Source organism: Diabrotica undecimpunctata, chromosome 3, assembly GCF_040954645.1.
Source record: "Diabrotica undecimpunctata isolate CICGRU chromosome 3, icDiaUnde3, whole genome shotgun sequence".
Taxonomy (NCBI): Eukaryota; Metazoa; Arthropoda; class Insecta; order Coleoptera; family Chrysomelidae; genus Diabrotica; species Diabrotica undecimpunctata.
In genome coordinates, this window is record NC_092805.1 from 143,460,825 (window position 1) to 143,485,699 (window position 24,875).

The window sequence follows — 24,875 nt, forward strand, 5'->3', positions numbered from 1 at the left end:
ATAATTATAAAAATTTATATAATAGTAACGTGAAATAGATTTTATGATCTACTTAACTCATTATCCAAACAAAATAATTTCCTCTTTTTTTATTATTTAAAATTATTATTCTCATTGAAATAAACGAATTAAAGAAATCGCCCGTTAATATACTTACAATTTCCAATATAAATCTTTATCAAACATGATTGCAATTATATATTTTATTGGAAGTTGCTTTCCTGAACGAAACACATGGAAATCATAGTTTTTGAATAATGAATTTCTATTGGTTCTTTTATAGATTCAAATCAACATGTGATACCTAGGATTATTATGTTATTATTATAATACTTAAATATTTCTTTAATGCATTTCCCAATATAAAATGTATAATAGTGGATTCTAATAATTAAAAGTACAGTTTACATAAATGACTGTTTTTACTCTTTAAAATTAAATTAAATAAATGTATTTGACATTTTTGTATATATCACGTGAGTGTCAAGAAGATAGTTGATTGGTAACTGTTCAAGATGTTTCAACTTTTCAACCGTCACAGCTGTTTGTTGGTACATTAGGTCGACGATCGTTTGTCGTGTTTGTCATTTGTTCCCCGTTCCCGCATAAACCTTAACGTTCTTGTTGTCATGGTTCATGTGTAATGACCGTTAAAAATTTGCCGGTTTATTTTGCGTAAGTTCGGCCGGAAGTGATTGATTATTTATATATTTTACAAACGATTATAGTTCTACATAATGGAGACAGTTCAAAATGAAAATAAGGAAAATTTTGTACATGAAATACAAAAGCAAAGCGCCATGGCCGTTCCTCAAAAACGACCATTGGGCCAGAGAAATACCAACGTGGATCCACAACCTGTTCAAACGAAAGAAAAACAAGTTAGTAATTGCTGTAGTACCTTTTTTGCTTTCATTGTAACAACCTACATTCTTTCATGTTTCATATTTTCAAATTTCAATACCCATCATTTACATACTTCCTCATTGCTTTTTACCTAATTTGCGATAAGATAATAATATTGTATATGCATATTTATAATTGATCTTAACTCTAGAACAACAGAAATTAAGATGGCGATTCTCAAGGGTATCTTACAACTATTCTAAAAAAAGTAATCTCTAGTTTTTTTAGAATGTTATCATTATGTGAATTCCCAGGTGTAGTAATGCAAGTTGGATCACACTTGATCCCTTGCTATCTTAACATCTGTAAAAATATTATAACTAATAAAATTTGGTTATTTTGGTTTAACATGCCATGATATATTTGAAGGGATATTCCTTTCGATCATAAAATACTCTACCTCTCTACTATAAAATGCTACATTTGAAAATCTATACAGCATCTCTCTGAAAAATTCAAATGCAGGGAAAAAATACTGACTGGTCATGCCATACAATTCATTAAGGCATTGCAGGGAAAATAGGTTTCTAAATATTCAAGTGGTCACAACATTTTGGTTTTGATTTGTCAGATGTACTTTTTTTTGATCATCTTATATATTAGAGATTTTCCAGCATGATTTATTGATGATTACTTCTTTTTATATTTGGGTTATTCTGTATTTGCTAATCCAACAAAAATATGTCAATCTCTCTCTGCTATTTTCCATTTAGGTATTTGTTGTTCAGTTATATGGAACATTAGAGCCAACATCGACGGATCGAAAGTGACATTGCTATGAATGCTTGGCTGCCACAAGCCAATTATCTCTGTAGTGACTTTTCTGGCAGCTCTTGCTGAAAACTTTGAAACGCCAAAAGGATTGATGGGCTGCTATGCTAATTCATTTTGACATCAGTTGGTGCCACATCTGGACTTCCCCTTATGTACTCATTTTTAATTGTATTCCCCTTTTTTTGCCACCTCACTCATCCAATAGTAACATGTTTTAATCATTGCTAATCATTTTCAAAAATGGTTTCAAAGAATTTCCTGTGCAGCAAAGTTAGTCAATTTTTTAATTTTCTTGCCATACATAGCTGGATTACAACATTATACAAAATAAACAAATCTATCGCATTTTTATTTGTGCCATTGTTTTTGAGATAAATTAAAGTTTTCCTACCAAATTTTTTTTTTGCTAACTTCCAAAATTTTTGTTGAAGCGAAGCTTCTATACTGGCATGGTATTACTTTTTTCTCTTACAGTAAAATGCTGAGGCGACTATCACGTTACTAGCGCCACAAGATGGCCTCGCCACAGGTAGGGTCACAGAATATTGGTTCTTCACATTGATTCACTGCTCTCGATCAATTCGTTTCTAGTCATCATATATTTACTCTATATTTACTCAGGTTTAAATTAAAAATTGCATGAAAAATAACTAACAAAATGTAAATATTAAATGAGAAGTAACAAATTAAAAGAATATCTGTGGGGTTCAAATTTTGAAGTTATACCTGCTTTAGCTTTGCTCAATACTAAATCTGATATTTGGAATTTCTGATCTCGATGTTTACTATCAGCTCATTTCCTCCTAAGATCTTGTTTGCCCTCATGGGTTTCTCTGGATTGACCTAAGGTATCAGCAAGTAAGCATAAGTAAGGCATAATCTGAGGTACAAAGTTATCACTTTCAATTATAGCTCAAAAATCTCGTTTAATCATCTGGGGTACATGGTTCTTGTCCGAAGGTAAGATAAGCAGGTGTAGAAACCAGTAGACTGACAAACCATAGTTTTCATAGCAAAACGAACATAGGGTAGCTTTTGTTCCAGCTGGTGTGGTCAGTTGAGGTCAATATAGCCAATTGGATTTTCTGGTCACAGTGAACAGGATTGTCAGCAGGGTGTTAAACAGGAATCAGACTGTGACTAAATACTAAAAGCTTAACATACACCAGTGTAAGGGCTGGTAGTCACTCTTAACAATGAAAGGGGATGCTTCTATGTATCAATGAAATTTTGAAAAAAGCCTATACTACTGCTAGAGCCCCACATAAATAAACTTTGGGAAATAAATTGTTATTTAATGTGAAAGTGTAATTAACAAAAAAATAAGCACTGACTCAAAATAAATTCATAGTTAGAAACAAAAGCCAACAGCGTTAAAATTAAATACAATTCATTGCCATGAGTACATTGTTCTCATCTTCTTTTTTAATTAGCTTAACTTAACTGACAAACTGTTACTTAGTAGTTTAAGGCGTGTTCACATATATTCTTGTTACAATTGCATTTTTGCAATCTGCACTTTTTTCTATAATTATCATTTTTTCATACTGACACAATTTATATTATTCATTGCCAAAACCAATTTTGATAAAAAAAATTAATTGCTAACAATTTTACCTTAATTCAATGTAGTATATTATCTGATGTGTGTATGTGTGAAGTTGGAAATATGACTGTGGATTACTAGATCCCTTCGTCTAACCATTATTATATGTGATACTTTTAAAGATATTTAATTTTAAATGTTAAAAGGAGTCCTTATCATCGTTTTTTTTTGTCTTGGAGTATAAAGTTAGTTGTGGAACAATATTGTGAACAATTTAATAAGCCAACAACATAGTTATGCAGTCTATCATTACAAAATTTATTAATATGTGTATTTGAATGAGGATGATTATGGGGGTCAAACCATTTGTTTAATTTCTTAAAAGGTTTTGTCATGCCAGAAATATAGCTATATTGCAAGAAACCTTTCCAAGATGGATCATTGCTCATGGAACTGATTTCTCTTGCCCATCACATTCTTTTCAATGGTTCAGATCCACCAAAAACGGTGTCTAAATTATGTCCAAAGATTGTCTTATTTTTCAGTACGCTGTAACAGCCTATGTTCCAGAATATCTTACCGTTGTACTGATACAAATTTTATTGATCATTGATTTTGCACACGTAACTGACATTCAAAATCGACGGTCGCTTCAAGCGTTGTTTCTGAGATAACGGTTCATTCTACACAAAAAGTGATAATAAACATTTTTGTTTAAAATTATATCAGCTACATTTTTTATTTGAAACATTTTTTTCTAAGGCATACAGATTCTTGGTAAATCGATTTTTTTGCGTTTTTACCCCCCTTCGGGGGAGGTTTAGGGGGAAGCCTGGGGGTAAAAGTAGTAAACTTATTTGCATCTTTTTGGGGCCCCAAAATTAATATTCTCTTCAAAAGTCAGCTGGTTCATATGATTTTTAGAGGTTGAGTGGCATTTTCGTCTCTGACAACTGGAGTACATCACTTTTGATAATATCTGTCGGAAAAACAAGATATATAACCTCTGAATACAATGTAATATAACAAAACACCGGCCGCTGAAGCCTATATTCTTTTTATTTTGTTTCTTTTTATTTTATTTTAGTTTATTCCAAAATGTTTACCTTTATTGCTTCCTTTGTCTTATACGATATTTATATCAACTTTATTAATTTCATTCATTGACAAATATTTCAAAATTACAGTGGTGAATCAAATTTTTATTTTTTATTATTGTTATTACTGCTATTTTTAAACCAAGGACATAAAGTAGCTCCAGTCATATTTACTTAAATTAGGTCAATGGCCCCTTATTACACTTGAGTTAGTGCCAAGTTAATAAAGACATCAATTTTTTTAATTATAGCAATATAGTTATCATCGATAAGTTTAATTGGGGCCATAAAATAATATTTTATAAATACAAATTGTTTAACACTATCAATTCGAAAAGAAAAACAATCTCAAATGTTTATAATTTAAATAATGGTTTTAAAAAGTATTTTATCTTCTTTACAGAAGTAATAGATATAAGTGTATTTACTTAACCTTTTGGATTTGGCACTAGTAGTACTTATTTATTGATCAAACATTCATTTAGTTATACATCAAAACATTATGTGAAGTTGAGTTGCGGAGATAAACCGGTTTTAGATCCTCCTAGCTCAAAGTGCCATCTTTTTAGACGTAAGCGTCAGTAGCGCACCTACAATTAGCCTCTGGGGGAGGGGGGTTTTGGTTGGTCACCGAAATTTTTTTATGATGCTACCTCCATTCTGAGTCCTTAAAATGTGTGAGTAACTGTGTCGGAATAGGGTCCTGGGGGGTGGGGTTTAATCCCCAAAACCTTCCCCTGGGTGCGCCACTGATAGGCCTCGGTCGGCGAGTATCACGGCAAACTGATCTCTGTTGTAGACGGGAGTATTTCCGTATTTCTTGATAAAAGTAAATTTAATGTTTTTGAGACACCATTTCTTTTTTCTATCCAGGCTCTTCTTCCGTCTATTATCCCTTCTATTATCAATTACAACTGCTCTATCTCATAATGTCCCGAATATGACGTTTTTCTTATTTTTATTGTATTTACAAGCTGTGAGCTGGTCTACATAATTATTAAGTTTGTAACATATTCTGCGTGAATGTCTCGCTCAGTCTATAAAACATGCGCACAGATCGCGGTATATATATCTCTGATATTCATGTGAGACGGCATAGTTTCTCAAATGCCTATAAATTTCCATATCTACCATATAGATATCTATATTGAGAAGGGTTAGCAAAAACCAAGTATTTTCCGAAAAAACCAACAAAAAAAAAGGTTTTTTGGTTTAAACCAAGTTTATTTGATACAAAGTATTATAAGTCTAAATACTTTAAAAATGAATAAATTATTTGATCAAATAATAGTAATACACAGTGAAAAACTGATTAAGATAACTTTTATTTTTATTTACACACACAAAAAAATTAATATAACAAAAAAAAAACTCCTCAAACGTAATAATATTCAAAATAACTAAGTTCGAAAATACAAAAATAGAATTTATTTATCTTCATTTTCTTCATTCGCGGCAGATTTATTTCAAAGTTTTGTTTCACTTGCCCAAAGAAAGAAAAAATTCTTTCAATGCCAGCCGAACAAGCTTAGGCTGTATGAAGTTGTTCTATAACATTATTGATGTTAGTATCACTATTTTTGTGGCTTTTTCACCACTCAATCGGTGTCATTGACACTGTCTTTAAAAAAATGTTTTTGAAAAGGTACAGTTTTTGCCTGAAACTTTATAATTATTGACAAAACGTCAATTTCAGGATACTTTTCCAGTGCTTTTGATGTCTGTTCTTGTGTTAAATCTATTTATCCCTTGGGTCAAACATATATGATAATAAAATGTGCTTCTATCATTACCATTTCATACCGACTTTTGAATTTTTTTGTACACTCCTCATTTCCAATATTTCTCAAATTGTTTTCGAGCTCCTTCCATACATGTACAGAATCACTAATTGTACATGTATTACTTTGTACTGTATCAAGTGCTACAGAAATGGGTTTAAGTAGTAAAAGTAAATCTTCTGCACTTCTTTTAATTCCTACATTCCCAACTTTAGCCTGCATATCTTTGTCTATTGTCTGCCTGAAGCCAGAAGTGATGCCCGAAATAAGCTACGAAGAAATAGAAAGAGCAGTAAAAGAAATAATAAGGAATAAAGCTCCTGGATGCGATGGAATCCTAGCAGAAATGCTGAAGGAAGGCGGAGAAGAAGCCATCACATATCTAAAAATACTATTTAATAATGTCTATTCCAAGGCAACATACCTGAACAATGGAATACTGCTAAAATAATACTAATACACAAAAAGGGAGACACCACAGACCTGAAAAATTATCGACCAATTTCACTATTTTCACAACTTTACAAAGATTATTACAAACAGGTTAACAATTAAATTTGACGGATATCAACCAGTAGAACAAGCCGAATTTAGAAAAAGGTACAGAACCTGTGACCATCTACATACTTTGAAAATCCTAATAGAAAAGACTAACGAATACAATCTCCCATTATGTCTGGCTTTTATAGATTATGAAAAAGCTTTTGATACTGTAGAACTATGGGCAATAGAAGAAGCATTAGTCAACAACCGGATCGACTCCAGGTACAGAATATTAATTCATAATATTAACGAACAAGCTGAAATGATAGTGACATTGGGAAATGGAATCGAAACAAGACCAGTAAAAATCAACCGAGGAGTAAGACAATTAGACACAATATCTCCAAAATTATTTACAGCTGCCCTAGAAGAAGTCAATAGACTGGGAAAATAAGGGAATCCTTATTAACGGAATATACTGGAACCATCTTAAATACGCAGATGATGTAGTACTAATATCCTACACGTGGAATGCACTTAATACGATGATTAAGGAGCTACATGCAGAATCCCTAAAAAAGGGACTGAAAATGAATTTCAGCAAAACTAAACTAATGTCAAACAAAGATGACAAACCTATGATAAACATCGAAGAGACAGAGATAGAACACATAGATGAATATACATATTTGGGTCAAAATGTCAAGGTAAGCAAAGAAAATCAGACTACCGAAATAAGCAAACGTATAAATAGAAAACTATCATACGTACTTAAAAATAAAAATATACCTCAAAAACTGCGAACCAAAGTGTTAATTCCTGTATCCTACCTGTACATATGGAGCTCAAACCTGGACATTCACTAAAATAAACATGGAAAAGATCAGAAAAACTCAGAGAGCTATGAAACAACAGATGCTGGGTATCTCGCTCAAAGACCATAAAACCAATGAAGACATTCGTAATAGAACAAAAGTAAAAGATGCTGTCGAACAGGCACCTAAACTGAAATGGAAATGGGCTGGACATAACGAACGTCTTAAGGATGGCCGATGGAATAAAAAAATCGGGAATTGGAGGCCATATGAAGTCAGAATACCACGAGGAAGACCTCAAATGCGCTGGAGAGCGATGATATTAAAAGAACTGCAGGGCCAATGTGGAAACGTCTTACAAACATCAGAGATGAATGGCGAGAATTAGGCGAGGCCTATATTCGGCAATTCGAATAGAGAGAAGGGCTTAAAAAAATTGCCTATTCTCTTCACCAATTTTAAGCAATGTTGGCCAAGCTAAGATTCCAGACAATCGCACATTGTATTCCATCAACTTTCAATGGGTACAACAAATTTTAAATTTCCAGATTTACGGTAACATGCATTTACAAAATGATTATTCCGAAAGTATTTAACATTACTAAGTACTTGTTTAGTAATATTAGAGGATTGGAAGTCGTTAGCCAGAAGGTTTGAAATGTGCGCAGAGCAACCATATGTAATAATATCAAGATCTAGCTGCTTCTCTAGCAAGAGACGCGTTTTCTTCGCGTTAGCTGCACTATCTGTAACTACTGAGCGAACTTTGCATTTCAATTCACCCCCACACTTCTTAATGCTATCATATGTAATTGTCTCAAGATAATCTGAAGTATGAGCATGGCCTGACATATCAAAAGTTTCCCATAAATAAACTACACCAGACTTTGTGGTAACTGTAACGCACACTATGAGATTGTTATGGATATTCGACCAACCATCAAAACCTAAGCAAACAACCTCATTTTGTATAAACTGAAGCAAGTGTCCGCTTATATCTCTTCAACTAGGTGGCTTGTAACGAGTTCGAAATTCTATGGGACAAATAAACTGTGGATGGTTAACATGTCTCAACTTTCAGTTTTATGTCTTTTTCAATTTTAAGCTACGAGTTGAGATGATTGGGGAGCTAGAGGAAGTACTTGGTCTGGATATCATTACATCTCTGTCTTCAGTACCTGTACTAGAAGTCACAGTTTCTTGAATAAATAAATAAATAAATAAATAAATAATAGCTTTATTACCCAACAGTTTCCCATTTCTAGGGTAAAAATTTAAGATAAATTTTTAATTAGTATACAATCATTAGTAGGTGATACAAAAATATCAAGTAAAAAAATAAGTGCAAAAAATAAGTAGTTGAAAAACAAAATAAAGAGTGAGAACAATATAATTAAACAAATCACTACGTATATAAGAAATAAAAAATACACAAAAAAAATTAACAAAAAAAAATAACAATCTAATGTAGGTACTCCATAAACCAGTGCGGTATCAACCAGATGATTTATTGAGCATGAGAAAATATCACAATGGTTGCATATTTTGTTATAATTATTGCACATAATATAAATGGGTGACTTCAGTAACATATTTGTTCTCGCAAGTGGACAAGTAAACACGATAGTCGACCTGGAAGTAATTCTTGGCACATTAAATCTAATTTGACCTAATATATCACTGCAGTCAATACAGTTGTGTAACAACTTATATAAAAATGAAACCGAAAATATAATTCTTCTTAACTCTAAACTTACAATATTAAATGGGATACCAAATTAAGCTGCAATATTCTAGTTTTGTTCGCACCAGCGATAGATACAGCAGTTTAATCGGTCTTATATCGCTAAAATTTCTACAGTTTCTGATGATAAAACCGTACATTTTCATAGCATCGGATACTTTCTGCTCAATATGGTTGTTAAAGGTTAATTTTGAATCAAATATAACTCCTAAATCTTTAATGCTATTACATTTTTCAAGATCTGACCCGTGAATTACATAATTAAAATCAACCTTATTTTCCCTTCTAGAGTAACTTACTACTTTACACTTATTGACATTAAGAAAAAGTTTGTTTTTTACACACTAAGTATCTATATAATTTAGATCGTTCTGTAAATCTATACAGTTAGCAATTATTTTAATTTCACAGTATATTTTAAGATCATCCGCAAAACACAATTTTCTGTTATTGATATCTAAAAATAAATCATTGATATATAATAGGAACAACAATGGACCTAAATTTGATCCCTGTGGAACACCGGATGTAGTACAGATTAATTCTGATATGAAACCATTATAGGATACAAATTGGTTCCTACCTATTAAATAGCTTTCCAGTAACTTTAAAATGTTTCCAGCAAATCCCAAATTTGATATTTTAAAGAGAAGGTATTTGTGATCAACCTTATCAAACGCTTTAGAAAAATCAGTATATATCACATCTACTTTACCTTGTACATCCAAAACTTCTGAAATATACTGAGTTATTACAGCCAAGTTTGATACAGTAGAACGTTTATCTATAAAGCCATGTTGATAAGGTGATATCCATCCCCTAACAGAAAGGTAAATACGGTTATATTGAGTTACTTCGAAAACCTTTGAAAAATTGGATAACAAAGATACCGGTCTGTAATTGGATACATCAGATTTCGATCCGTTTTTGAATACAGGGCATATTTTTGCATTTTTCCATAATTCGGGATAAGTTCCCGTTTTTATTGATAAGTTAAAAATTTTTTGAAGTGGCTTTACAAATACCTGAGAACAATCTTTCACTAAAAATGCTGGAATATTATCCGGTCTGGACGTCATTTTATTTTTAATTCTTTTAAAGGCTACTAAAATTTCGTTTTCTTGAAATTCGTTAAAATTAATAGTGGGTAAGTAGATATCACTACATTCTTGATTATTTAATACATTGTTGTCGACAGGTAAATAAACTTTTTCAAAAAACATCTTAAAAGCATGGATTATATCGCGAGGATTATTCAATGTATCGCCGTTGTAACAAATTTCACTTGGTATTCTAGAAGTTTTATTCTTTGCATGAACATATGCCCAGAAATTATTAGATTCGTTAGAAATACTATTCTGAATTTTTTCAAGATAAACGTTATATTGAGCTTTAATCATTTGTTTAATCATTTTTCGCAACCTTTTAAATTCATGCTTATAAAGTATATTACCTGTTTTCTTATAATTTGTGATATTTTTTGATTTCACTTTATCATTCTAATTATTTCCGCATTGTACCATGTAGGATATTGATGTTTATAATTTCTGTGTATTGGTACACACATATCAAATAATTCATATATCTTAGCATAAAATAATTCTAGGACTGTATTTACATCATCAGACATATCTAAAAAATTCCAGTCGCAATAATTAAGAAATTCTGAGTAAAGTAAAGAAAAATTTGCTTTTTTAAAATTATATCTTTTAGTTTTAGAATGAGCCACAAAACTGGTTTCCTTTTTCTGAAAATCATTAATATTTATCAATAATGCTGGATGATGTAAATTTTCGTGAACAAGTGGTGCATTATCGCGACTTACATGACATGTATCTGATGATATAACTAAGTCTAACAATCGATTTAAATTATTTCCCACCTGATTATACTGATTTAAATTAAACAAACACATGAAGTCTAGCACTGCCGATGTCTTCACATCAGATCTATTTTGATCAATATACTTTGGAACGTTAAGGTCGCCCAGGAGAATAGCAGTGTCATTAAATAATTCAAGTTGCTCTAACATTTCAAAAAAATATTCTGAAGACAATTATGAATATCTGAAGACAAAAAATATTTTTTTTTTACAAAACATATAAGTTCTTAATAGGGCTAAAAAAATAAGACATGAAAAGTTTCTTCTAGTTCTTTATACTTTTATAAAAATTTCTGTACTACATTCGAAAACACACAGTACACAAAAAGGGGGAGGGACAATAGAATAAATCAATATTCAACTATAAATTTATATGATATTAAAAAACAAAATCTGGGTTTTATTTTGTCATTCTTCTGCTTCTGCCATCTTAAGTTTTAAAAACGCAGGAATATCAAATCGTCTTAGTGTGATTACATCACATGTCAAATTTAAAATAACTCATTTTTCAAAATTTGTACCAAGTGAAGACATAGGCCAATATAAATGCTAGATCATACAATTATTCGTTTACAAAAATGTAAAAAATTGTTATTGTTTATTGTTATTAATTTGCTATGTTCATTTAAATAGTATAGGAAGAGAGTATGAAGATACATTGCAATTTAACCATTTTTTTCTTACCTCCAATGTCATCATCATTATCATTCTTTCTGAGATGATAATAATAGATCTAACTAAAGTCATATAGCCAGTACATCTGTTTGGGTTCCATACCCAAATGATTTCCCATATATCATTCAACCAAAAGCGTCGCTTGTTCTTTACAGATGAGTGTTCCATGTAAACCTACTCTAAAAGCCGCTTATCTAGTATTACTCCTAGATATTTGATCTCATTCGCCTCTGACAGTTTCTCCATTAAGAGCGAGCATTCAGATATTTATTATCTAGGCTCCGTCTCCTTGTGAAACTAAAAACTGGCTACTACTCTTTTGCCGGATTGACAGAGAGTTTTACCCTTACGCACTGCATAGCAATGTTCTTGGTTATTTGTGCGTTATATTTTTTGGAAGTTCGTTTTTACTATTTAACTTTGTGTTATTTGGTATTTGGTGCTAAATATTCAGTTATAATTCCGATGCATATAACAAGAAACCAAGTAGAAATATTATATTATCGTTTTTTTTTCAGTCATTTACAGTACCCAATTCTTTCAATGCATTTAAACAACAACTGGAAAGGGGCAAATATAAAGGAACCAAAAATATAAATAAAGAAAATAATTGCCAAAAAGGAAATAAGAACATAGTCAATCCAGTTATCCCATGCAACCAGTTTAAAGACTTTAAAGTATTTGAAGATGAACGGTATCCAGAAGAAAAACTTAAAACCCTTGTGGCAAAAAATCCACCGAAAGTACAAGTATATGAAGATACCAAGGAAGACATAAAAGTTGAAGTAAAACCACCAGAAAACATAGTAGAAAAGGAAAATATAAAAAAAGATTTGGATTCACCCAGTCTAAAGACATCCGATGCACATTTATTCATGACTATAGATGATATTTACAAAAAAGACCATGAATTTCCCTCAACAAAACGTATGAAAGATATTTTTTTCGAAATGGAAGAATACAGATCTGATATTTATCACTATCTAAGAGAACATGAGGTAAGTTTTGATTTTTAGAGTAATTTTTGTTAATGAAATGAAAAAGCTAAATTTATTTTTCATACATCCGATAACAAGAAACCTTTCGATTGTGTAAAAAAAAATCACATTGAATATAATAAAGTACTGATTTCGATTATCTATTTTTCTTTGTTTCTGTTTTTAATCATTTTTTTTTTCATTTCTTTCATGTTCCCTTATCTAGACTTAAGTTACCATTCTTCTATATCATTGTTATTGGCCTTTTTACAGCCAGGAATATTTTGCATAAGGTCCCTTAACAAATTGGTTTCTTCAGCCTCTAGATCTGTTATTTCTTCGTAAGTAAGGCTTAGTCAAATTGTTTTCCAGGAGTTTCTTATAACTTGCTCATTCACAGATTCTGAAGCCTCTGCTACCGAGTAAATGATGTCTTTTATATTTACTTTCTTGAGTTTTTCTAATAGTGGCAGTAATCACTTCATCACTGATTAGTCGCCTCAAGAACTGCTTTCTATATAACAGTTTCACATGCTGCAAATCCTACTGATCCATTGGTTGTGTCAGCGGGGTAACATTTGGTGGTAGGAAAACAGCTTTTATATCTCCACAAAGTAATTTACCATCTGACGAATGAGACGTTGCATTGTCGATGAGAAGCAGAGCACGGGTTGGAAAGCCTGATGTTTCACAAAAACGCTTAACTTCTGGAACGAATTAGTTTTCAAACCATTCCTTAAAAATATGTGCATCCAAGCTTTTTTGGAATTCCGTTAGTACACAGGTAGATAATTGACATTAATGTTTTTAATAAAACGGTTACTCGTTCTTTGCTGATTTTAAAACCTGGAGAGGTTAGTTATTCCTTATCAGCAAGACTTTTGCTTGGCAATGCCTTAAAGTTAAGGCCCGTTTCATCAGTGTAACGATATAATTTGCCTACCACATTGTATCACTTATAGGGGGTTGAAAGTGGGGACAGCAATTACTGGGTTGGAGATATGGTAAGCAAACAAACCGAAACCTTTGCGAACGGCCACTCTTGATTTGGATGGAGAGCTGGGTCGTAAGTAAGTGAATAACGGAGGAACTGGGAGGGGCATCTACAAAGAAAGAAATCAAGAAATACATAGTTATCTTGGCAACAAAAGACAAGAAGGTTCCTAAACTATTTGAATTGGACGCCGTTTAAAAGGGTCCTCTGGCTGGATAGAAAGAAAGGCGTTTCTTTCCTAAAAAATATTAAAGGATGAAAATATTTTTAAATGAAATAATTCTACAACTCCTAGTTTAGAAAGAAACATTACATATTTATTATTACTTCACATCAACAGTTATTATAAATAATATCAATAAACCTTACAGTTTGGGCGACATTTGTAACGATTTACAACAAGCTCCAGATGTTGGGGACACTTATAGGAATTATTATTAAAATGAAAATATCTAGATTTTTCAACGGAACTTACATTGAGGTTAACCTTTAAACAAAATAATTCAAATTTATGGTTATGTACCAATTGTCAGAAAAAGGGTAATACTGACTGTCATATGTCGAAATTAAATATCAAAACTTTTTGACATGTTAATTAAATTTTAAAATTAATTGCATTTAGAAGACTAATATGATGGGAATTCAACCCAAGACCAAGGGTTAGACAAAACGTAACAATCAATGAATACAACTCTGAAGTTGTTAAAGAATTTAAGTACCTGGGAGCGATCATAACATCTGAAAATAAATATGAAAAGGACGTGACAGCCAGGATCATTGCAAGAAACAGGGCATATTACTTATTAATGACCGTACTTAAATCAAAAATAGTCTCAATACAAGCAAAAATAAGAGTGTACAAGACAATAATTCGTCCCACAATAACGTGCAGCGTGGAAGCGAGACATGGACTCTGAACCAGCGGGAAACGACAAAATTACTGGTACTGGAAAGAAAGATACTGAGGACTATCTATGGGCCTTGCAGAGAAGAGACAACAGGAGAATGGAGAAGAAGACAATGATGAACTCCAGACAGTATATGGAGATGAAAACATAGTACGCTACATTAAAACAAACCGAATAAGTTGGGCGGGCCACATACTAAGATCGAGTGACGAAAGACTCCTGAACGCCACATTCTGGGAAAGGCCCGATGGCAGGTCAGTTGGTCGCCCAAGAAAGAGATGGAAGGACGCAGTAGCCAGTGATCTACGCAAAATGGCAATACAGCAATGGGAAATAGCTGCTCAGGACCGACAACAATGGAGGCAAATAGTAAACGCGGCCAAGACTCACATAGAGTTGTAAAGCCAAATGATGATGATGATAATATGATTAGTATATATTATTTTTTGCAGATATTTACTTAAGACTTTTGAAGCAATTTTTGCAATAATTAAACAACAAATTTATCAAAAGCAGTTGTTAGATACCTGTATCATCGAGTGTCATGTGAAAATCGTTAGTTCCTTGGTCTAATGCAATGAGACAAAGAAACCTAGAAAAAACTATTGACACAGGATATGAGAAGATGCAGATTCAGATGCGGGATGCAGCAGTAGCTGTGGAACACCTTGATATGATAATAAAAATCGAATAACATCAAGATTTAAAACAATTTAAATAAATAAAGACAATATATTGCAATCATACGGTGCTAGTTAAATTGTATACAAAATTAATTATTGATAATGACATATTATTTTTTACAGTTACGAAATCGACCAAAACCTGGATATATGAAGAAACAACCAGATGTTTCATCTAATATGAGGACAATATTGGTAGATTGGTTAGTAGAAGTAGCCGAAGAGTACAAATTACACACGGAAACGCTTTATCTTGCAGTGAATTATATCGATCGATTTCTGAGCTATATGTCAGTCGTAAGGGCCAAGTTGCAATTGGTTGGAACAGCAGCAATGTTTATCGCTTCGTAAGTATTTTTTGCAGATATTTATGTAATATATTGTGGCAGTGGCGACTCTAGCATTACGCCACATGGTCGCGTCTTTCTCCTAAATAAAATGCACTGAAAAAAAGCCTAAATAATACAATAAAGCATTTTGCTCACTCATTTTATTAGTTAAATCTCACTCAGTTTATTAGTGATGTGTAATTAAACTTCCATCTAAATATTTTATAATAAATCAATCAATTCAAACCAGTACATATTTTTGCTTACTACGGTATAATACATTATGCAAAACTTGTCCAAAACGAGTGCTCTCAGCTGCGTCAATACCAATCAGTTAGAATCGTATTATACTATTCATCAGAATTAAAGTTGACTACAATGAGTGAACGAAGACTAGATCGAATGTAAAACAGGAATTGTATAGTAAGATTAAAGCTATATATAATCAATTTCCCAAATATGGCATTAAAATTGTAATAGGTGATTTAAATGCCAAGGTGGGGGATGAAGAGATGTACTGAAAAATTACGGGAGGTAAAAGCAAACATGACGAAAGCAACGAGAATAGAAAGTCAAGAAGTTAAGAAACTATCCCAAAGGCCAGAGAACAGGGAATAGCGTATAAAAAATATGACGTCGCTAAACTAAGGAACAAAGACACCGCTGACAACTTCCAATCAGAACTACTTCAAAGCTAAAATCAAGTTAAAAAAGTGTGGAAAGGTTAAAATATATGGACAAACCAAGTGACGAAAATACAAATGAAGCAGAGAGAAGACACGCGAAAAAAGTGTGTAAGAGTAGAAAAGGGAGCATATGCATAAAGGGAGCAGATAAGCAGAGGAAGCTAGATAGATGACAGGACCATTTCAGAGAACTGCTTAATGAAGAACTGTATGGAAATGATAAGGAGCAAGTGAAAATGGTAGAGGAAGTCAACGGCCCGGCGGAAACAATGGAGACTCCCACTATGGAAGAAATAAGAGAAATTATATATAGCTTGAAAACCAATAAAAGTGCAGGCAGCAATGGTGATCTAATCAAACATGGGGGAGAAGCACTTAAAAAGCGGGTATATAGCGTTCTGAAGAAAATCTGGGAGTGAGAGGAAATACCGGAAGTATGGAGGGAGGCAATAGTATGGCCCATTCATAAGGAGAGCGATAAAGCAGTGTGTGAAAACTACAAGGATATCACTCTTCTGGATGTACCATTATAAGGTAGTCGTCAGAGTCATAAGAAGTAGACTGGAAAGGTCGCTTAAACGATCAGGTTGGTGAATACCAGGGAGGATTCAAAAAGGGCAGATCCACCATAGATTAAATATTCGTGTTAAAAATGATTCATAGTAGTACCTACGAGCAACAGTTAAAGCTAATCCTCCTCTTTATAGATCTCAAACAAGTTTATTATTCTGTAGTAAGAAGGCGTCTGTACTATGCTCAAAGAGTACTTAGAATTCCGGAAAACATTATCAGACTTATAAAAATGACCTTAATGAAGACCAACAATAGAGTAAGGATTGAAGGAAGCCTATCAGGAAAATTTGAAATAAGAATGGACTAAAGCAGGGAGATCCGCTGTCCAAAATACTCTTCAGTTTCTTTCTGGAGGAAATAATAAGAGAGAGTGGAATACAAACGAAAGGTATGATTTATGACAACAGTTATGTCACTGAGAACAGAAGCCAGGTTCTGGCTTTTACGGACGATGTAGTGTTAATGGCAAGAACTAAAACTTTTTGAAGCGAAGGCCAAACAGTATAAACTGATTATTAATGAGCAAAAAATAAAGTAGGTATATGGGAATGTGGCAGACCACATATGAAGACACACAACTGAAGACTACCATAAACGACTAGAGTAAAGAGTATTGCTTTAAAAAGGTGACCAAGTTTGAGTATCTAGGAGTAACCCTAAAAAGTAAAGGGGAAGAAAGCCAAGAAATTGAGAAGTGGATCTCGAGAGGAAGGAAAACGGTCGGAGCTCTACACAAACTACTAAGGGCAAAAAAACACATCTCGAGAGGCAAAATTGAGATTATACTGAACAGTGATCCAACTCACTCTCCTATACTGAAGCGAAACATGGGTTATGGACAAAAATCGAGAAAATATGCTGAACATTTGGGAACGGAGTGTTTTAAGGAAGATATTTGGGGGAGTAAAAGATCATGAATAGGTTTGGAGGAGACAAACGAATGCAGAGATCGGAGAGCTATACGGGAAACTCGAAATTAGCGAAAGGTAGAAAAATGAAGTTTTACACCTAATTGTTCTACCCAATTCTCAAGAGAGAACCAAACAGTTGTCTATGTTTTATAAAAGTTATAAAATAAAAGATACCCGATACATTTTATTTATTAATTTTTTATTTTATAGGAAATACGAGGAAATATATCCACCAGAGATCAGCGAATTTGTTTATATTACTGACGACACATACACGAAAAAACAAGTACTAAGAATGGAGCAGTTGATTTTAAAAGTTTTAAGTTTTGATCTCTCAATACCTACTCCGTTAACATTTATCACAGCAATGTGTGTTAGCAACAATTTGAGCGATAAAACTATGTATCTCGCCATGGTAAGTACATACTGCGTGACACTTATCTATTATATACGGATTCGACCGCTTACCGAGCGGCTTCGCGCGGTCTGTTAACATACATTATCACACTACAACTAAATAAAGTTAATGTAATAATAACACTAATTTTAGAAATAAAATATTTTTATTAAATTTATTATTCTACATAGTATGTGAGCTAAATTAAACTTTATCTATAAAATACCATTTTAAACGAAAATTATTAAAAAATATAGGAACTTGGGAAAACAAAATAACGAAAAAATTCTATTGAAATAATACTATGCCACGAAACATTATAAACACCTACTTCTCTGACAACAAAAACTTTCAAGGCAAGTAGTAAACAGCAGCAAAGTAACCCCACTTCCCACACAATCTCATCAGTCAAACATCCAAACAACCTTATCACCAATCAAATTAACAAAATCTTTTGGGTACCCCAAAATCACCCACTTTTGGGCGTGGTTTCCCCACTTTTAGATTTGAATAAGGTAATTCCGAGGGAATAAAAATACCTATATATGAGCAGACGGTGGTATCGCCGTATATGGCGAACGAAACCTCATGATACAGCCGTGTGCATCACCGTACTGAGCGGACAGTCAAGCATGGTGCACACGGGTACATCACCGTACCGAAGGGGTTAAGGCAAAAATGTATGGCATCTTAGGGAGAAATTATACTCAAAATAAATAGGAAATAGCTATCAATAATGTCGCTTAGAGGAGATATGCAATCAATCTCTTTAACTGCTTGATTAAAGCAGTAAAAAAAAAGAAATGTATCATCATCATCATTTTGGCTTTACAACCCTGTGTGGGTCCTAGCCTCCCCAAGAATTTTTCTCCAGTCGTCCCTATCCATCGCCTTCCTCCGCCAAGCACGTATTTCCATATTTCTCATGTCTTCATCGATGTTATCTAGGAATCTTGTTCTGGGTCTTCCTCTTCTTCTTTGACCAATAGGTCTATCAAAGAGCGTTTTTCTAGCTGGGTCGGTTTGCTCCATCCGCATTACATGGCCTACCCACCTCAGACGTCCTATCTTTATGTGTTTTACGATATCTGGTTCCTGGTATATCCTATAGAGTTCGAAGTTGTATCGTCTTCTCCAGACACCATTTTCATTTACCGCTCCATAGATGCGCCTTAGTATTTTTCTTTCGAAACATCCTAACATGCTTTCATTGCTTTTTGTTAAAGTCCAGGTTTCTGAACCATATGTTAGGACTGGGCGTATTATTGTTTTGTAGAGTTTTACTTTTGTATTTCTTGATATAACTGTAGATTTAAAAAGGAGATTGAGCCCAAAATAGCATCTATTAAAACGTGAAAATTCTGCGGTTTATCTCTGCGGTAGTGTGATTTTCAGTATTGACGAACGTTCCCAGGTATACAAATTCGTTAACTGCTTCGATGACGTCATTTTCTATAACAAGTGGCCGTAGTGTTTGTGGTTGCGTACCTATTTTCATGTATTTTGTTTTATTGGTGTTTATTATTAAACCCATTTTTGTAGCCGCTTCCTTTAATGCTACGTACGCCTCTCGTGCTGCGTTTTCCGTTCTCCCAACAATATTGATATCATCAGCATATACTAAAATTTGCACAGATTTGTTATATATTGAACCGGTAGTTGTAATTTGTGACGTACGTATTACTTTTTCCAGAGCTAGATTGAATAGTATACAGGAGAGTGGAGCTCCCTGACGTAGCCCGTTATTTGTTTTAAAAGGTTCAGAGAGTTCCCCCTGGATTTGTACTTTGCATTCAACTTTTTGAAGGGTTAGTTTGGTTAAACTTACCAACTGATTTGGTTCTCCTAGGTCTATCATTGCTCTAAACAATTCTCTTCTATTTACAGAGTCGTAGGCTGCCTTGTAGTCTATAAATATGTGGTGCGTGTCTACACCGTATTCCAGTGTTTTCTCTAGAATTTGTCTTAGGGTTGAAATCTGATGAATTGTTGATTTACCACCTCTGAAACCAGCCTGGTATTGTCCTATTATTCGCTCTGCATATGGTGCCATACGATGGCATAGTATATTGGAGAATATTTTATACGCTGCATTTAGGAGCGTAATTCCTCGATGGTTAGAGCATTCAAAGATATCTCCCTTTTTGTGTATGGTGCAAAGTATTCCAATATTCCAATCATTGGGAAGGGACTTCTGTATCCATATTTCTTTTATAAGCTGCTGTAGCGCTATTATGATATCGTGGCCACCTTCTTTATATAATTCCGCTGGGAGATTATCTATTCCGGGTGATTTGTTTCTGGCTAGTTTGTTTACAGCGTCTTTAACTTCCAGGATCGTTGGTGGATCCTCCTCCCTCTCGTCTGCTCCGCTTACCTCGCAGCTTTCGTCTTCCGGGTTTTCTTCTTCCTCTATATTAAGTATCTGGTTAAAATATTCCGTCCATCGGTTTAGTACGTCTCTTCTTGTTGTTAAGAGATCGCCAGCAAAGTAACCTCACTTCCCACACAATCTCATCAGTCAAACATCCAAACAACCTTATCACCAATCAAATTAACTAAATCTTTTGGGTACCCCAAAATCACCCACTTTTGGGCGTGGTTTCCCCACTTTTAGATTTGAATAAGGTAATTCCGAGGGAATAAAAATACCTATATATGAGCAGACGGTGGCATCGCCGTATATGGCGAACGAAAACTCATGATGCAGCCGTGTGCATCACCGTACTGAGCGGACAGTCAAGCATGATGTACACGGGTACATCACCGTACCGAAGGGGTTAAGGCAAAAATGTATGGCATCTTAGGGAGAAATTATACTCAAAATAAATAGGAAATAGTTATCAATAATGTCGCTTAGAGGAGATATGCAATCAATCTCTTTAACTGCTTGATTAAAGCAGTAAAAAAAAAGAAATGTATACACGGTTGTAAATGAAAGAACAACCAATTGGCACAATTCAACACATTTATCAGAATTTATTTAAATAAGCAATTACCCTTGGTTGTAAATATCGTTGCAAAGAATATCGGGATTTGTTTAAAAAACTAAAGAAATGTGCTTTCGTCATACCGAAACAAGTAAAAACTGATGTTTCGCGTTTACTCCGCGGAGACTGTAATCTATATAATTTATATATATATATTTTTTTTTCAGTATTTTAGTGAGTTGGCGTTACTTAACGGTGACATCTACCTGGAATTCTTACCATCAATTATAGCCTCTGCAGCCATAGCACTTGCCCGCCATACGTTATGCGAAGAAGCTTGGCCTAAAGAACTCGTTCAATCTACAGGCTACGAGGGTTATCAATTGCAGTCTGGCATCTCATTTTTATATCAGATGTTTGTTTCCGCTATGACTTTACCCCAGCACGCTATACAAGACAAGTACAAGACCAGGAAATGTATGCATGTATCTACTTTAAAACCTCGCGATGTAGCGTTAGAGTTATAATTTAATTAGGAATATTTGTAATATATTTTTATATTTAGCTTAATTTTTAAGGGACCATTTTTACTGAAATGTGACGTTTCGTTTTACAGTATTTTTAAGAGCTTTTTCTTATTTGTTCGACTGAATTTACACTACATTATACATTGCGTTTAAAAGTTTTTCTTTCACATTTTTTGGTTTTATCAACGAAGGAAGTACAATTATAAATACAAGTAAACTCTTGAGACTATTATTAGTCACCAGCATTTGACGCCAAGCAAAGGCAAAGCTTAAATGCTCAACCCAAGTGATTCGTGGAAAGGTCGATGTTGTATTTCTATATTTTCACTTGGGTTTTGTATAAGAAATCTCGTATATGTTTATATTTTGTATGTTTATACGCATTGCTTCTTCTTTTAATCCATACTCTATTAAAGTTATCTCAAAACTATTTTTAGTCGAATAAATCGCCTAAACGTCATGAGGAATCTTCTCTTTTATAATATGTAAGTGCCATTCCCTACTGTTAAAGTAATTTGTATGAATCTTTTAGTCTTTAATCTTTAATGCGTTTGGACACTATATCGAATTTTCCATTTTATCATACATTTTCCTTTTATAATTAACTCGACGTATTCATTTCCGGCAACGTTTTTATTCACACAGCAAAATATCAATAAGTGGACCCGTTGCTGATCCGGTTCAACCAAAACCTGGAGTAATCGAAAAATATATAGAAACTCCATCACAATTGTCAACTTTGGCTGTTCTAACTTTATTAGTAGCTTTCGTGCAATACGATCCCGTAGTTTCTTCGGGGAATTCACATTTTTTAAATATTTAGGTAAACTGTGCGTAAATAAACGGTGTTGTGATGTCTATCCATGCATTTTTTGAGAACCAGACACCTGGTTGACTGGATTTCGGTTTTTAATATTCTGGGAATTTTGCTTTTGTATATCAAAAGGTGAAATTATACTTGTTTGAAGTATTACCAAGTGGATGTTGTTCTTTTGTATTCTTTTTGAAGCCTCTTGAGTTTTAGAATATACTGTTACATCATGACTTAAATAAATTTTCCCCGATAAATGGCGCGAAAGTTATCACGTGTTCAGGACGCTCCTTCATGCAGAAATTCAATTCTGATTATATTGCTCCCCAATGTACACTTTGGCGACTATCAGACTATTTAAGCTGGTTTCCACGAATTTAGGATACGTCTTTTTCAAAATAGTGAATTAGAAAAATTTCTGTTGCATTGTAGAATACCGACGCTATGACCCATTACGCCGGTTGTATCTTCCTCGTCTTATTTGTATCTGAAGAAGTGGTTCATTACTGGAAGAAGAATCATTACTTAGAATGCTGTTAGGTTTAGGGATTGTAGTGGTCAATTCATGTTTGACTGTCCACCTGCTTCAAATGATTGTCTACAACCACTTATGAGAAATATTTACAGTATTTACGTGGAATCTCAAGTATCTTCAGAATATTTTTTCTTATGTTTACCTCGACACCTTGGGCCACGTGTTTAGGTTTTTTATGTGTAATTGTTATTTCATGAAAAATCAGTCATATGTTATCCGGATGCCCTAGAGTTGAGTGCAATCTATGGAGTTCTACTGTGTGTTCTAATACCAAAAGTGATTCAATGTTACAATACGTAATACTAGGTTTTAACAAATGTATATTATTTGCTGTTAATCGAACTGAACTATGATCGTACATTGGATAATATGTGGCTGCGTTTTCTTTGTAGCGGAATAATTTTTGAATATCTTGCGGGGTATCGATTGACAGTTATTGGTGTAACATATATAGTAAATAATATACGGAAATTAATCAAAACGTTCCAGGATTAAAGTTTACAAATGTCATTTAAAAATAAAAAATAATTAACATTATCACTTTAAAAGTACTACCCTTGGTGACAGACACACATTTCCCAAAGTTATCATTTCTGGAAGGACCATGACAACCGTTCTTGTGCAATGCTGTTTGGCTCTTCGAGCGATTTTTTTATTAATGCCTTGCCTTGGGATAAACGCTGGCAATTGTCAGAGCGTTTCAAGGCAATGAAAAATATTTATCTCATCTTGTGAAAGGAATTCGTGCATGACTTCGAACATCGATGTTAGATTCTGTGTTTTTGGATTCAGTAGAGGTTGTTGAATTGCATCGGGACGAGTCGACCTTTTGTTCCACATCTTAGTCATAAGCCCACGTTTAGTTTGCCTTTTGACATTTAACGAACTTGTATCAAAACTGAACTCTGTGCTGTTTTTGCTCATAGGTACAAACTTTGGTATGGTATGGTACAGTACTGTTTGGGCCGTATGGTACAAGTACGGTTTGGGAGAAAATTTATTGACATGAACCAAATGAAATGTTACATTCCTTGGCCATCTTACGAATGGTTAGACAACGATTTCACTAAATAGTATCGTCATCCATAGTGCGATTCGTTGCTATGCAATTAAAAAATCCTAGAACTTAATGATTAGTCCCCGAATGTAAACTACGATTCCACGAGACATACAAAAAACTATATTTTACACTGTATGGACCTGGTGAAATATTACACTATTAGCTTTTATAATACTTAAGTAGTTTTTTGTATTATCTATCGGAATCGTTGGCTATGAATCTCCAAAAGAAAACGTTGAATATAAGTTTATAATATAAAAATATTTGTTGAATGTGCTGATTTTAATGTTTGATTACTTATGATTTTTTTCATTATCTCTTTAAAATGCCATTTTCAAGATATATTTTATTCTGTTTGACTTATGAGCAGTAATTCACTAAAAGACATTTTCGAATACTTGATTTAAATAATTTAAAGCGTACATATCTTTTTTTATTATACGCGTATTTTCTGTTCAAATGGAATCTATTTTTAATAATGTAAGTTTAGTTTTTGATATTCTGAAATATATTATAAGTTAATTATAGAACAAAAATGACTTAATTCGTTTCACCCTAATCCTTATCACCTATCCTCACTTACGGGAAGAGTATTATGCAATTAGAAAATGACAAAGAAATTCGAAAAAAAAATTTCCAGCATAGGGAAAAAAGTAGTGATAGACAGACAGAAAATATTAAGAATAGTTGAGGATACACTTGGATTTTCTCCAAAATCTCCTAAATGAACTAGACAGATACAAAATAGACATAACTGCCATACAAGAAATGAGGTGGGTTGGAAACAATGCCTAATGGAAAAAAGAAGCCATACGATTTTCTACAGCTGTGATCCTAAAGATCACGTCTTT

General features: G+C 33.4%; 1 protein-coding gene across 1 annotated transcript; it reads left to right on the plus strand.

Annotated features, from left to right (window-relative positions):
- The first annotated feature begins 542 nt into the window (after positions 1 to 542).
- LOC140437494 (G2/mitotic-specific cyclin-A-like) lies at positions 543 to 24,277 on the plus strand. The gene is made up of 5 exons (XM_072527056.1): positions 543 to 881; positions 12,222 to 12,701; positions 15,389 to 15,612; positions 17,975 to 18,179; positions 21,319 to 24,277. The coding sequence occupies exons 1-5, from the start codon at positions 738 to 740 to the stop codon at positions 21,616 to 21,618; spliced, it is 1,353 nt and encodes a 450-aa protein (XP_072383157.1). The 5' UTR covers positions 543 to 737; the 3' UTR covers positions 21,619 to 24,277.
- Positions 24,278 to 24,875: the final 598 nt, after the last annotated feature.

Coding starts and splice junctions, on each gene's coding strand:
- LOC140437494 (XM_072527056.1), top strand. CDS start 738: ATGGAGACAGTTCAAAATGAAAATAAGGAAAATTTTGTACATGAAATA. Junction 12,702..15,388: donor ACTATCTAAGAGAACATGAG/GTAAGTTTTGAT, acceptor TATTTTTTACAG/TTACGAAATCGACCAAAACC. Junction 18,180..21,318: donor AAACTATGTATCTCGCCATG/GTAAGTACATAC, acceptor TTTTTTTTTCAG/TATTTTAGTGAGTTGGCGTT.